At 41.0% G+C, this 13,458-nt stretch overlaps 1 protein-coding gene across 5 annotated transcripts in view; it reads left to right on the forward strand.

Annotated features, from left to right (window-relative positions):
* Positions 1–13,458, forward strand: part of IQSEC3 (IQ motif and Sec7 domain ArfGEF 3) — a 1,249,628-nt gene that overhangs the window by 1,155,543 nt on the left and 80,627 nt on the right. For all 5 annotated transcript variants that reach the window (XM_069628576.1, XM_069628577.1, XM_069628578.1 and 2 more), the window contains one exon: positions 4,598–4,759. In XM_069628576.1, coding sequence (XP_069484677.1) covers positions 4,598–4,759 — 162 coding nt within the window. The remainder of the gene's footprint in view (positions 1–4,597; positions 4,760–13,458) is intronic.

The following is a 13,458-nucleotide window of genomic DNA, read 5'->3' on the forward strand; positions in this document are numbered from 1 at the left end:
CATTTCTCCAACACATTTTCATGATGTCTTTTCCCACAATATGTCCCAGTATAAAACATTTTCACACTGGCTGTGCACATACATTTCCATGCTGAGTGCAAAATAATACCCTATTATTCCCATTTAAGAACATAATCATGTTTGCTTGGTGCATAATGCCCGTGATGATACTATAATAAAACATGTCCATGTTTGTTCTGCCAATATATGGCAGTATCCCCACATAAGAACATACTCCAGTTGGCTTTACCATTAATGATGCATGCCAAAATATGAAAACATGTCTAAAATGGCTGTACTAAAATGCCAGTCGAGCTACATAATCACACTTATCATGATTTTTGCTTTATCAAAGATTTCCAATACAAAATTTCACACCGCAATAAAAAATTACTGAACTGGCTGCATTGAAATGCCAGTCTTGCTCCATAATAACACTTATGCTTGTTTTACCAAAGGTGCCTAATACAAAACGTCATGCCACAGTAAGAAATGGCTAAACTGGTAGCATAGAAAATGTCAGTCTTGCTTCGTAATAACACTTATCATGCTTGCTTTACCAAAGATGTCCAATACAAAATGTCATACCACAATAAGAAATTACTAGACTGGCTGTATTGGAATGGCAGTCTAGCTATGTAATAACACTTATGCTTGTTTTACCAAAGATGCCTAATACAAAATGTCATGCCACAGTAAGAAATGGGTAGACCGGAAGCATAAAAAAATGTCATTCTTGCTTCATAATAACACTTATGCTTGTTTTACCAAAGATGCCTAATACAAAATGTCATGCCACAGTAAGAATAATACCACTGATCCTGCGTGCTTTATCAAAGATGCCCAATACAAAATGCATGCCTCACTAAGAAATGGCTAGACTGGTTGCATATAAAATGCCGGTCGTGCTTCATAATAACATTAATCATGCTTGCTTTACCACAATAAGAAATGGCTAGACTGACTGCATTAAAAATGAAAGTCTAGCTATATAATGCTTGCTTTATCAACCATGTGCAGTAAAATATGCCATGCCTAATCCATGGTTTGCACAGTGCCTTGCAGTCAGGTATAATCACAATAATGATGAATGTGATTATGTGTGATTGCGAGGCGCTGAGGGGTACTGGGATAATGCATGTTTTTTTTCTTTTCTGGCCATCTATCATAGATGCCCAGTAAAAGAATTAGAGACCTGTCCCCTGGGCCCGAGCTCCTTACACATGCACACAATCAAAGTGGTTATGTGTGTATGCCAGGCACTGGGGGATAATGGGATGGGGATGGTATTTTTTTATTGGACTTCTATCAAAGACGTCCAGTACAGAAATACCATGCCTGTCCCCTGGGCCTCACAGCACCAAACACAAACACACAATCAAAGTGATCATGTGTGTATGCAAGGCGTTGGTGGGGCAGTGGGCAGGTATTTTGTTTTTTTACTAGACATCTATCATAGATGTCCAGTAATAAAATACCATGCCTGTCCCCTAGGCCTCACAGTGCCAAACACACACACACAATCAAAGTGATTATGCATGTATTCAAGGCGCTGGGAGGCCAGGGGGCAGGTTTGGTATTTTTAATAAAACATCTATCATAGATGTCCAGTAATAAAATACCATTCCTGTCCCCTGCGCCCACAGCACGTCAGACGGGGAGCAGATTCTGGTCAGTGAGGAGGGGAAAATGCCTTTGTTGTACAAACCCCCTACCCCCACTTGCCAAAATCATCTCGGACCAGCACAAATACACACATCCACACACACTTACAGAACATGCACACAGCAAGCACTCGCTGTCTCATTCACAGTCATGACCACCCATCATGCACTAACTCATAATACAAGTATACACGCATCCATAGACACACATTTACATAGCATACATACAGCAAACACTCTGTTTCATTCACACGAACATCCATCATGCACTCACTCAAAACAGAAGCATACATGCATTCATACACATTTTTACATAAACACATGAACATACAAACGCACACATTTAGACAACATGCGCACTGCAAGCACTCTGTCTCATTCACACAAGCACCCATCATGTACTCTCATAACCCAAGCATACATGCATCCACTTACATACTTAAATAATAAATAACTGAGCATACAAACACATATTACACAACATACATGCAGCAAACACTCTGTTTCATTCACATGAGCATCCATCATGCACTCACTTAGAACACAAGCATACACACATCCATACACACATTTAAATTAAATAAACAAAGCACTCTCTCATTCACACCACTCATTCACACCAGCATACATTATCATTAATTTACCTAACAACACAAGCATGCACGCACCCATACACATAATTTAAATTCTTTTAAAATGAGCATAAACAAACTTACCTTCTGCCACGGGTCTGGAAGTTTCAGTGCTCCGGCCGACTGCAAGCAGGAACAGGAATCAAGAATCTTCCAGGTTCCTGCACATGCGTACAAGGGGCCTAAGCGTAAGTCCAAAGATGCCCCACTCCTGCCTGCTCTATCTGTACGTGCGAGGAGGCGCAGGAGCGCCCCCGTGCACATACAGACATGCTGCTCCCCAGCCAGTATTTCCAATGAGCCATGCAAGGTTGGGAAAGCAAAGGCCCCCTGCCTTGCTTGGATCACTGATCTTGCGCGGCTGGGCAAATTTAACTGTGAGAGGGAAACTTTGTTTCCCTTTCACTGTTAATAGCATTCCCTCAGATGAAAAAAACATTTGAGGGAGAGCTTGTATTTTACTGGGCTGGCTCCTCCCTAATGGGTGAGACAGGGCCAAGACCCAGTGGGTTGGTGCCCCCTCACCAATTATGGACGAGCCACCCCTGCCAGAAGAAAACAGTGCACAGAAAATCATGCTTTTCAAATTTGCATACTTGTAATGAGTGGGGCATACAACACATGCCAGAGTGCAGGTAATTTTTTAAGACCCTGAGCATACTAAAATGTGCTCAAGGCAGGCGTTGCACTTTTATACCTGTCTTACCCCCTTTTTCTGAGCTGGAGGGTATTCTCCAGATGTTTGGAGGTGGAGGGTACGGAAGGGTAGTACAGCTTTTTTCTCCCTTTTCCCCTCTACTTCGTGGTTTTACACCACTATTGTGATGTAATACTTGTGGAAAACAAATGGATTACTTCGGAATCTGCCTGCTTTTTACATCTTCTGAAATCATGTAGATTCATAGGAATCCATTGCAAATGCCTTCTGTCATGCATAAATTCCCGGTAGAATTTACACCATTTGCACTACAAAGTATAAAAAGAGGGAGTTAAGGTGATGTTGTCTTTTTTTAGGCTACTGTTTGTACTTCATAGGTCAAATGACAAAAATTGTACTGAAGGGATCTTTTTCCACAAAAGTATAAGCGTAGAGGATTTCCTTCGTGCAATGTAGGCATCTTTTAAATTGAGTGTTCATCCAACACTTAACTGTGCAGCGCCTAGTTTAGCAAAATAATTTTGACCCATTATTCGTATTTGGTAATTAATTGGTTATTTATATTAAATTGTTGTATAGTGCTTAGGAGGTATAAACCATGTCTCATCGAACTATGATGGGTTCATTTTGTATTGGCTCAGAAAGAGTAGTGTGGGTGGGGCGGTACGGCTTACAAGTGCACTTATGTGTTAGCAGTACCATTGGTGCCTTTTTGATTAATTTTGCCAATGGGTGTAAACGGACCTTCGGGTGTACCTGGTTTTCCATTTTATATTTACACCGTTCAAAAAATGTATTGTAAATGCAACCTGTAACTCGTTGCATGGTCGGTGACATTTACATGGATTCCTACAGAAGCTCTGTGCATTATGGAAGTGCAAAAAACATGCAGATTCCATAGGAATCCAAAGCATCTCTACTTGCGGTTCCATGTGTCAATATCCCCGCAAAAATATTGCGATACAAAAATATCGCCATATTTTTGCAGCGATATTGACACATGGACCCTACGGGGGACACCCCCGCAACCCCTGCATTATTTTAAAATGTGCAGAGGACACCCCCGAAAACCCCCGCTCCCACAAAATATCCTCCCCAAAAATATCGCCTATGGCGAGACAAATGGCCACATGTATGGCGATATTTTTGGTGGGGATATTTTGTAGGAATATCCCACCTGTGTCAAAATGATATGTGGGGGAGGAGATGCTGTTTCATTTGTGTTACGGATTGGGGGTGGAGGTGGAATCGGTAACTCCTATCTGTGCCCCCTCTCTCACAATTGAAGTCAAATTGCACTTAGACAAAAACAAATGTATAAAACATTTTACGCACGGTTTTTCTCACGGTGTGCCCCCACAGCCAAGAAGAAAATGACCACATTTGTGTTTCTGTTATCCCTCGAACCTCCTTTATTTGTTAACCCTGTATTGGATGTGATCATTCATTGTGCATGTATGCCTTGGAGAAGCTATTTTGTGGGCTTATTTTAAATCATGACCTCATCTTTAAGTTAGCAACTCTCAAACCATCTCCTCGCATAACCATGGCTCAAATTCTCAAGTCTCCCACAGAGGCACACAGATGTTGGTTTACGTGTTCCTGGTCCGCCTTATGATGTCATTTCCTCTTGTGGCCCTCAGATTACCCCCATGGTATCACCTTGGTGACGCCTGTCTCAGGTTCCGAGAAGAAACAGGTCCTGCATTTCTGCGCCTTAGGGTCCGAAGAGTTACAGAAGTTTGTGGAAGATCTGAGGGAGTCAATCACGGAAGTGACGGAGATGGAGCAGATCCGCATTGAATGTAAGACCTGCGTCCTATTCCTTCTAAGTGCATCTCTTTCCATTTCTGTAAGAACATTAAAGTCTGTATACATGTATGTGTGATCATAGTGTCCTCTGAAACCAAAGGTTTTACTCACCAGCCCATTGGGCCCCCTTACGGGTTCATGGGAGACTGAAATATGTAATAGACATTGAAACCATCTTTTCCAGATCTTCTGGTTATGAGCGGCAAACTAAAGTATTTACAGCCCAACAGCATTAAGTCTCAATGGTAAAACCTTCATTAAAAATGCAAAAGTAGAGTTCTTGCAGAATTTCTAGACTTTATTCCAATTGGCCCTCATTGTATCCATTCTATTCTGCCAACCCTAGAGCTCTGAGTGTTTGTCTCATTACCTGTATCTATTTTGTAATGGAAACGGCAGGGTTTAGATATGAATTTTAAAAAGTACACAATTTTTATATATACTGTTATACTTTAATTGTTTATTGATATGCATTGAGCAAGTGCTTGTACTGGTTTCTATATGTAACAACAGCAAAAGCTTAATAATCTGGCACCATTGTATGTTCAATGGTAATATGATATATGATATGATATTTTATTTGTATCGCGCTCGTACACAAGTGTTTCAGAGCGCGATATGGCTGGATAATAAAACATGCCAATTAACCAAATGATTGTCTGAGCCGCAAAACAAAGCGAAAAGGGTGGATAACCAAGAATCCTGGCCCTTTTCATCCGTTATTCATCTTTATAACTGCGGTATCTGTTCTTTTTTTACCAGTTAATACTACTGGGCAATGGATGTGCCAGTTAATAGAGCGTTCCGGGTAACACAGTGCCGGTTAACAATGCTTTTACTGTAGAAAGAAAAAAATCAATGGATATGATCCTTTTCACTTCATAATATTTCTTTAAAAAATACGAAAATATTTGTGGCACACTGCACTGTCATCGCAGCCATAATTTACATTTATAGAAACATTATGCAGAGAAGGGGCACCAAGGTGTATAACTGTAGAAAATTTGAAAACCCATTCTGAAAGTTTCCAAGATCACAAATCAGCATATATTGAAATGTCAAAGTTGGGATGATTATGGGGACATTATGTACTTTCTGCAATATTTGGGGAAAAATGCCTATATAAATGATGTAAGCTGTTTCACTTAGTTTGCTGACACAAAACAGTCACAACTTTTTAACAGTTGTAAAAAAGTCAGACGACATTTTTATGACTTTAAATTAAATTGGAATCGTTTATCTTCCTCAGGAAAATAAGGAGAAATAAAAAGTAATTGAAGGTTATTTTTGATAGAAAGCAAAATTCCAGGCCTAACATTTTTTACTTGTAAAGGAGATTCACACCACTTCAATATCGTAAAAACAAAGTTGGAATTAGTTTGGCTCAGGAAAACAAGTAACATCTTTAGCAACATATTTAGGACATTCTTCTCATTTTCCTGAGGAAAAGTGAAACTATTTTTTTACTTTTAAAAATGTGGTGCTGTGAAACTAGCAAAAAGTTATTTTCCTGTGGCTATGAAGGTACAATGATACAAACCAAACTTTAACAAGAGCACACATGCTGCTCATAAACATTACATGAATCCTTGAAAATTCATTTTTAACAAGGATTTTTGTTGCTGGCAAAGCTATTACACCAATAGAAACAGTTAAAATAGTTTACACAAATGAAAATCGTTTAAAAGATAAAATAAATAATGGGTTAAACTCCCACGATACAAAGAAGATTAAAACAATGATAGAATATGAATTGGAAATCTAAAAACAAATACTTGTAATTACCGCTTGATATAATAATAATAATAATAATAATAATAATAATAATAATAATAATTTCGCATTTATATAGCACTACGAACCCTCAGGTATCTGAGCGCTGCTTATTATTACCCACAAATGTGGGTAATAAAGGTAAGCAAATGAAATAAAATGGACTGTAAAGACGAGTAGTGTGTACTTGCTAGCCCACATCAAATACAACAAGGGCTACGCCATTTTGTCCTCCATACCGTTTCGTCCCCCCGCCAGGCTCTCAGGGGGTATTGAGGCACTACATACTGCAGTGCCCCAACACTAGTAGATTGAGTAACTGAAAAGGCTTCTTTCATCTTTCATATAATCATACGTTTTAGGGCAGATTTAAACAAAGTGTTCAGACATTCTCCACAAATAAGGCAGAAAGAGAAATTAATGGGGTTCACCATAGACTACTGGTTATGCATAACATGGGGAGATCTTCACCGCTGGGGGGCTTAGTCCAATGGGCTGTAAAATCTCAAAGTTGTAAACGACCCAATGTAAAATGAAGATAAAGACTTCTCCTCCTGGGAGGGCTCATTACCTCTAGATTACCCTCCCTTTGACATGTTCTCTTGGCATTGACCTCAATGTCCTGTACCGTATCTGGCCAGCTTGTGTAGAATGCCGATGCCTCCCTCCGTGTACGTATTCCTTAGAAGAGAAATTCCACTTGGTTTCTGGTGAATCCCACATTTGGCACATGTCTAATGCTGTTAGCTGTAACTTGATATATCTGTGGCAAGGCAAAGTCCAGCAATTCTCCAGGGCTCTGACCCCTATGCTGTGTTCTTGGAACAGCTATGTAAGAGCATTGAGCCATATTCGTGCCCCTAACAATAGGGGCCTTAATTCAGATACTTTAGGAGTAGGCCAAGTTAAAAATACACCTGTTTTAAGTATTTGTCTGGGGAAAATCTAAACATTCTGAAACTCAGTCTCCTTTTTGGACAAAATTGAAGTATGATAGGTAGATTTATTTAAAGTATTAAAGAAAATTAAGAGATAAATACACATTCTATAAAATTATATATATAAAATGCATTTCTGTATACTGCTGTACAAAGCTCACTGTTCCCATGTAACCTTGTACCGTCAACCATGTCTGTAACCATGTCCACTGCCTTTCATGATACTCGCCTGTGTTAAGTAAACCTTCTTGTAACAGCGCCATGATGCCCATGGGCAGCTGTGCACTTTAAAAATGCAAATAAATACAAATAAATAAATAAATAAACCATAATTAACATATATTCAAAACATATACAAAAGAAATGCTATAACACACATAATTGTATGATATTTGAATTTAGAACTAAAAATCATGCACAGACTGTTTACCGTAATTCTAAAAAATTATTTGATTTTAATAAAATGCAAATCAAAATATATTGAATTATCAAAAATGAATGATTATCAGCTTGAAGAGCATGAAACTTTTTTTTTCTTTCAATGAACAGTTCGCTAAACTTTTAAATACTTTTTTTTTTATAGTAACCTGACCGACCAGCCACACTGCTTTGGATGCAAATAAGCTTAGTCTAAACTGCATAAGTCATTCCTCAAAATGGTACATAAAAAATGCAAATGGGGCTAGAGCAATGTGACCAGGCAGATACTTTAGACCTAAATCGGCGTGCACCATAAAAATAGACACAGAGCTTGGTGTATGTAGAAGTAGACTAAAGGAATTCCAGACTCTCGGTATCAGAACCGCCCATATTAATGTGCTTTGCCTCTAGCCTGGTAGACAGAAATTGCATGCCTGAATGGTTAACACTACTCTTATCAAACCTATAAATACCTGCGCTCGTTTGTCTCATCTTACTACACTGGTTTTCTCAACATGATGTTCGTATGACAAGCCATTGCTAAATCTAAAACCCAAATACTCAAATCAATGGCAGATATCTCGTTTCTGTCCGTTCACAAAGATTAATTTGCATTCTACTGGACACTTAGAGTTGACCATAGCTTTTGATTTGATAGAATTAGCAATGCATCCCTGCTCCTTCCTATGACCAGTATCGAAGGCAACCTGTTTTGTAGGGCAGTGTGTGGCCTTGACACAGGGACTAGATTGTCTGCATAGATGATTTCTATCCATAGTCAAAATGAATGAGATTTCTTAAGCACTGCCTAAGCAAGCAAACTGCTTTAAAATGTCTAAGCCCAGCATTTACTAATCCCTATGCAGGTATAAATAGTGTACGAAAAATGGAAATGACATAAATAGACAGTCAGTGAACGTTTTTTAAGGCGTTTACTCAATGCTTAGACAGTAAATTAACTGCTTGTAGGAGAGAAATGCTAATCACTGCTTGGGAACTCTTCTGTAAACATGCAAGCATTTCTTTTTGTCTAAGGGAAAGCTTCTGTTTCCTATACGGGGAACGCCATCAGTAACAACTTCCAAAACCACTTGGAAGCTGTTAGCACACAAGGTGAAGAGGGTGGGCACCAGGACGCAGCATTGTCACACAGCTTCCCTCGCGGGAAGGTTTCCAGTTGCTTCTCAGTTCAACCCGCATATAACACGCGCTACAGCCTTGAGGGGCTGGATCATAATTATTATGGTATTCTTATGGTATTTATTGAGTGGTGACCGAGCTTCGAGAAGCAACTGGGCGCTTTACAGAGGTATACAACAGAACAGATATACAGCGGGTGGTAGGATGAGGATACAGAGGGGCAAGTTTGTTAGCCAAGTTGATAGTATCTGCAAAAGCCACACGGCATCACATGACAGGGTCGTCTCTGCTTGATCGGAATCTGATTTTAAATCCATATGGGACAGCACATATAGTGGCAACCCTTTCTCATGAATCTTTTTAGACGTTATTAACTGTAGATTCATGCCTTGATGATCAGGACTCATTTCCCTTTAGATTCCCAACGGTGTCCGGACATTTCATCGACAACAATTGGTCGACAGGACATTTGGTCGACGTAATTTCATCGAAAACCAAATGGTCGATTTTTTTAAAAATGTATGTATTTATTTTTAAGGTTGTAGTTTAGGGAAAAAAAGGTTTTTTTTTAGAAAAAAAGGGTAAAAATAAAATAAAAAAAAATTCGACCATTTGGTTTTTGACGAAATTGGTTCGACCATTTGTCCAGTCGACCAATTTCTTTTGATGAAATGTCTGGTAACCATTCCCAACTGTGTATTACTGAAGATGCTATTATGCAGATACCATCCATTCCATATGCTTAATATGGATCGCTTTCTCGAAACATTTGAAGGGGCCGTTTAATGATTTATTAGGGCGACAAGATACAGGAAGGGCCCTGTCACACTTTCTATACATAGGTACTATAACTCATACCCTTCATGAAGCAGAATAGTCACTCAAATAAATAATTGCATTAAAAATGAGTGTTAAAAGTGGAATCCATAACCCAATCTCGTATTTATAAATGTCAATAGAAATGTCACAGTTGACTGCACTTTTCAAGCAATTCTGCTTCTTGAAGCCCCACCTTGCCCTAGCCGCATCTCGTAGGGTCGCCCCTGATCCTTCTGTTATTTCCTATCTCTGGACGAACACCAGCTGCCTTCACCTGCTCTGATATGAGCATAATGCTGGGGGCGACATGGCTCTTAATACCCAAGTCTATACAGTTCACTCTAATGCACCTCGAAATGATCTTCCTAAACTTTGCCGAATCTTTGTTGATAGCTGCCAAGCTCAGATATGTCCAACTGTCTTCTAGGATTTGTAGTCTCCTGGCCTTCAAGGCCTTCTTTTGTTGTGATCTAATTAGCCACACCCTACGCTGAATGACTGGTACTTCCCTAGCCACAGCAATTAGATCCCTTTTCCTTTGCTTACAATTAGAATCTAACCAAAGGGTCTCCTTCATGATCGAATGCCCTCCTCGTGACAAGGTAAGAGTTCCTTTAAAATGAGTCATGCATTCCTCAAAGACCAAGAGTCGTGCTGTGTGGGAAAACTAGTCTTCAAGACAAGAAATAATGGGCCTGATCACATCTTTGGCGGTAACGCCGGCGGTATTACTGCCGGTGGTATTAGCCCCACCGCCGAACTCCCCGGCGCTAAGAGCGCCGGATCACGAGTTCGGCGGTAATGTAATTCCCCATTCCCCATTGAGCCCATTCGGTAATGCCCCATTCCCCATTGGGCTCAATGGGGAAAATTCACGCTCTTACCGCCAGCGGATTTTCCCTTAGAGCTGGGGCGAAATCTGCCGAAGTCCTGATTTGGCGGACCCTTAAATCCGGCTGTAATAGTGCTACCACCGGATTTAAAGGTTACTGCCAAAGTCGTGATCAGGCCCAATGTCTTTTGCCCGGCCACAATAAGGGCTGCTACAAGTCTTTTATTATCTCCATATCTCGGCCAAGTGGGCCAAGAATTACCACCTGGTCTGCCTGCAGTTTTTCGCTAATTTAATGTGTGTCAGGATAGCCTCAGCTTTGAAAAAACATATGCACCCATGTGAAACGTATTGAAAGAGGTTTGTGAGCACTTTTGCTCCTCAATATTACCTCAGAAGACCAAAGAAGACCACTGCCAAAGTCCAGTACTTAGTTGATAAAGAACATCAGCCCCCTCTGCAGGGGTGCCAGCCAATCAGGGAGCTCGGAGCACCGGCTGACGCTGCTAGTGTCAGCCCGCGTTCCAAGCCGCCTGATGACCGGTTCCCCCGCCCGCCATGTTCCCCCACCGACTCTGCTTTTTTTCGCCCTCTCCCTCCTCCTACCCCACTTACCTGATTGTGGCGGCGGGTCTCTGCCACCACTGCTCCTGTCCCAGCTCCTGTCCAGTCATGTTGGTGTAGTATTTTCACTCCATGAAGGGGGCGCTGTGAGGCATCCCATTCATGGAGAGAAAAAATACTTTCTTTTAAAACCAACCATTGGCACCCATGTAGCATACTATACGGGTGCTAATGGGGATATGCCCCTCGGTGGTGGGGCCAACCTGTAGGAAACGGCCCGCCACCCTCGTTAAGGGACCCTTGCTGTGCTTGGGCCTGTGAGCTGTTACCTACAGGGTGGGCCCACCACCTTGGGTCATACCACCTCAATATAGATTAGTATATGTTATCACTTATTTTAAACCCCAAAACGTTTTGTAAATACATTGTATTATGATGCTTAAAAAAATGTTTTCTTCACATTACAATCTAATTTTATAAATCACTTTTTTTCATCTGAAAAGATTCTTCTTTTATTAGTTGTATCAACAACTTGAAGGATTCGTGCATTATAGTTAGAAAGAGACCAAGTAGTAAAGTGGATGGAAATGCAGCCATGTATTATAAGGAATAAAACACCCCACTGCGGTGCATACAGCATTTATTGGTAGGTTCTTATGAAGGAACTCAGCCTTCCACCTCATTCCTATGTTTGGTAACAAGCAATAGCTTTATAATGTACAGTAGGTGGTACTTATTAGTCATCACTGAAACAGGCATGCAAATCACATAACCCTAGAATTACAGGGATCCGACCAGGTGAAACTTCACGTTTTTCTGAATACTCAACATAAGAGGTTCTAATGGGCCGACCTGCCGACCGTATAAATACAGGCAGTTAGACACTCGTGAGGGTTGACCGTTGGCAATTAAACAGGTCGGATGCAGGAGCGGCTCAGGCGTCTTTGGGAAGGTAGCTAAGCTGGTTAGCGTAGTGGAGGATAGAGTAGAATTACATTGAAAATAAGGTTTAGATAGACTTATGGAATTAGGTTACAATGATTTTGTGTTGGGGGGCTGGAGGCACATTTGTGCGTGGGTGTGAGTATGAATTGTGATTGGACCCATCCATACCCAAAGCGTATTTTGTAGGTATAGGAGAAAGACGCCTAACAAGCAAACAATAAATACAAATAAAATAAATAAATAACACACTGAGGTCCCAAAGTGCATTTAGGTGGTGGCCGAGAAGGCTGCAGCACCGAGAGTTCTAAGCTCATTTCGCAGGTGGAGATGGTCAAAGCTCTGAGAGCCCCACATCTATTCAGTGGACGGAGGAACAGGCGAAAGCACTGGAAAGCCGCATGCAGTTAGTTGACAAAGGAGAAGATCTAAGAACCTTATGTGCATTTAGTAGAGGGAGGAGAAGGCCAAAGCACTGCAAACCCCACATGCTGTTAGTTGGCAAAGGAGAATATCTAAGAACCTTATGTGCATTTAGTAGAGGGAGGAGAAGGCCAAAGCACTGCAAACCCCACATGCTGTTAGTTGGCAAAGGAGAATATCTAAGAACCTTATGTGCATTTAGTAGAGGGAGGAGAAGGCCAAAGCACTGCAAACCCTACATGCTGTTAGTTGACAAAGGAGAAGATCTAAGAACCTTATGTGCATTTAGTAGAGGGAGGAGAAGGCCAAAGCACTGCAAACCCCACATGCTGTTAGTTGGCAAAGGAGAATATCTAAGAACCTTATGTGCATTTAGTAGAGGGAGGGGAAGGCCAAAGCACTGCAAACCCCACATGCTTTTTGTAGATGGAGGAAAAGGCCAAAGCAATGTTACACACACACACACACACACACACACGCATGCACGCACGCACGCTCACACACACACATGCAGGCAGGCACGTGCACACGCACGCGTGCACGCACGCACACACACACTCACCTTCTCTCTCTCTCTCTCTCTCTCTCTATTGAAGGGAAGAGGTGACTTACATTAACATGTCTGAGTGTGCTGCAGTAACCAAATGTTGTAGGGGACTGTGTAGGCATTGGCGAAGTCCACAAAGTATGGCTGTCTCTGCATCCGCCATGCCAGTCCACCAAAAGTCGCAGATCTCTTCCTGCAAAGAACAGTGGAAAATGTAGCACATTCCGATCTCCTTGGAAACAGATGACATTGAAAACTATGGCAAAGATTATGCTCTATCCCCTTACTCAAGAT

Source organism: Ambystoma mexicanum, chromosome 12 (assembly GCF_040938575.1).
Source record: "Ambystoma mexicanum isolate Mex_15411 chromosome 12, UKY_AmexF1_1, whole genome shotgun sequence".
Taxonomy (NCBI): domain Eukaryota; kingdom Metazoa; phylum Chordata; class Amphibia; order Caudata; family Ambystomatidae; genus Ambystoma; species Ambystoma mexicanum.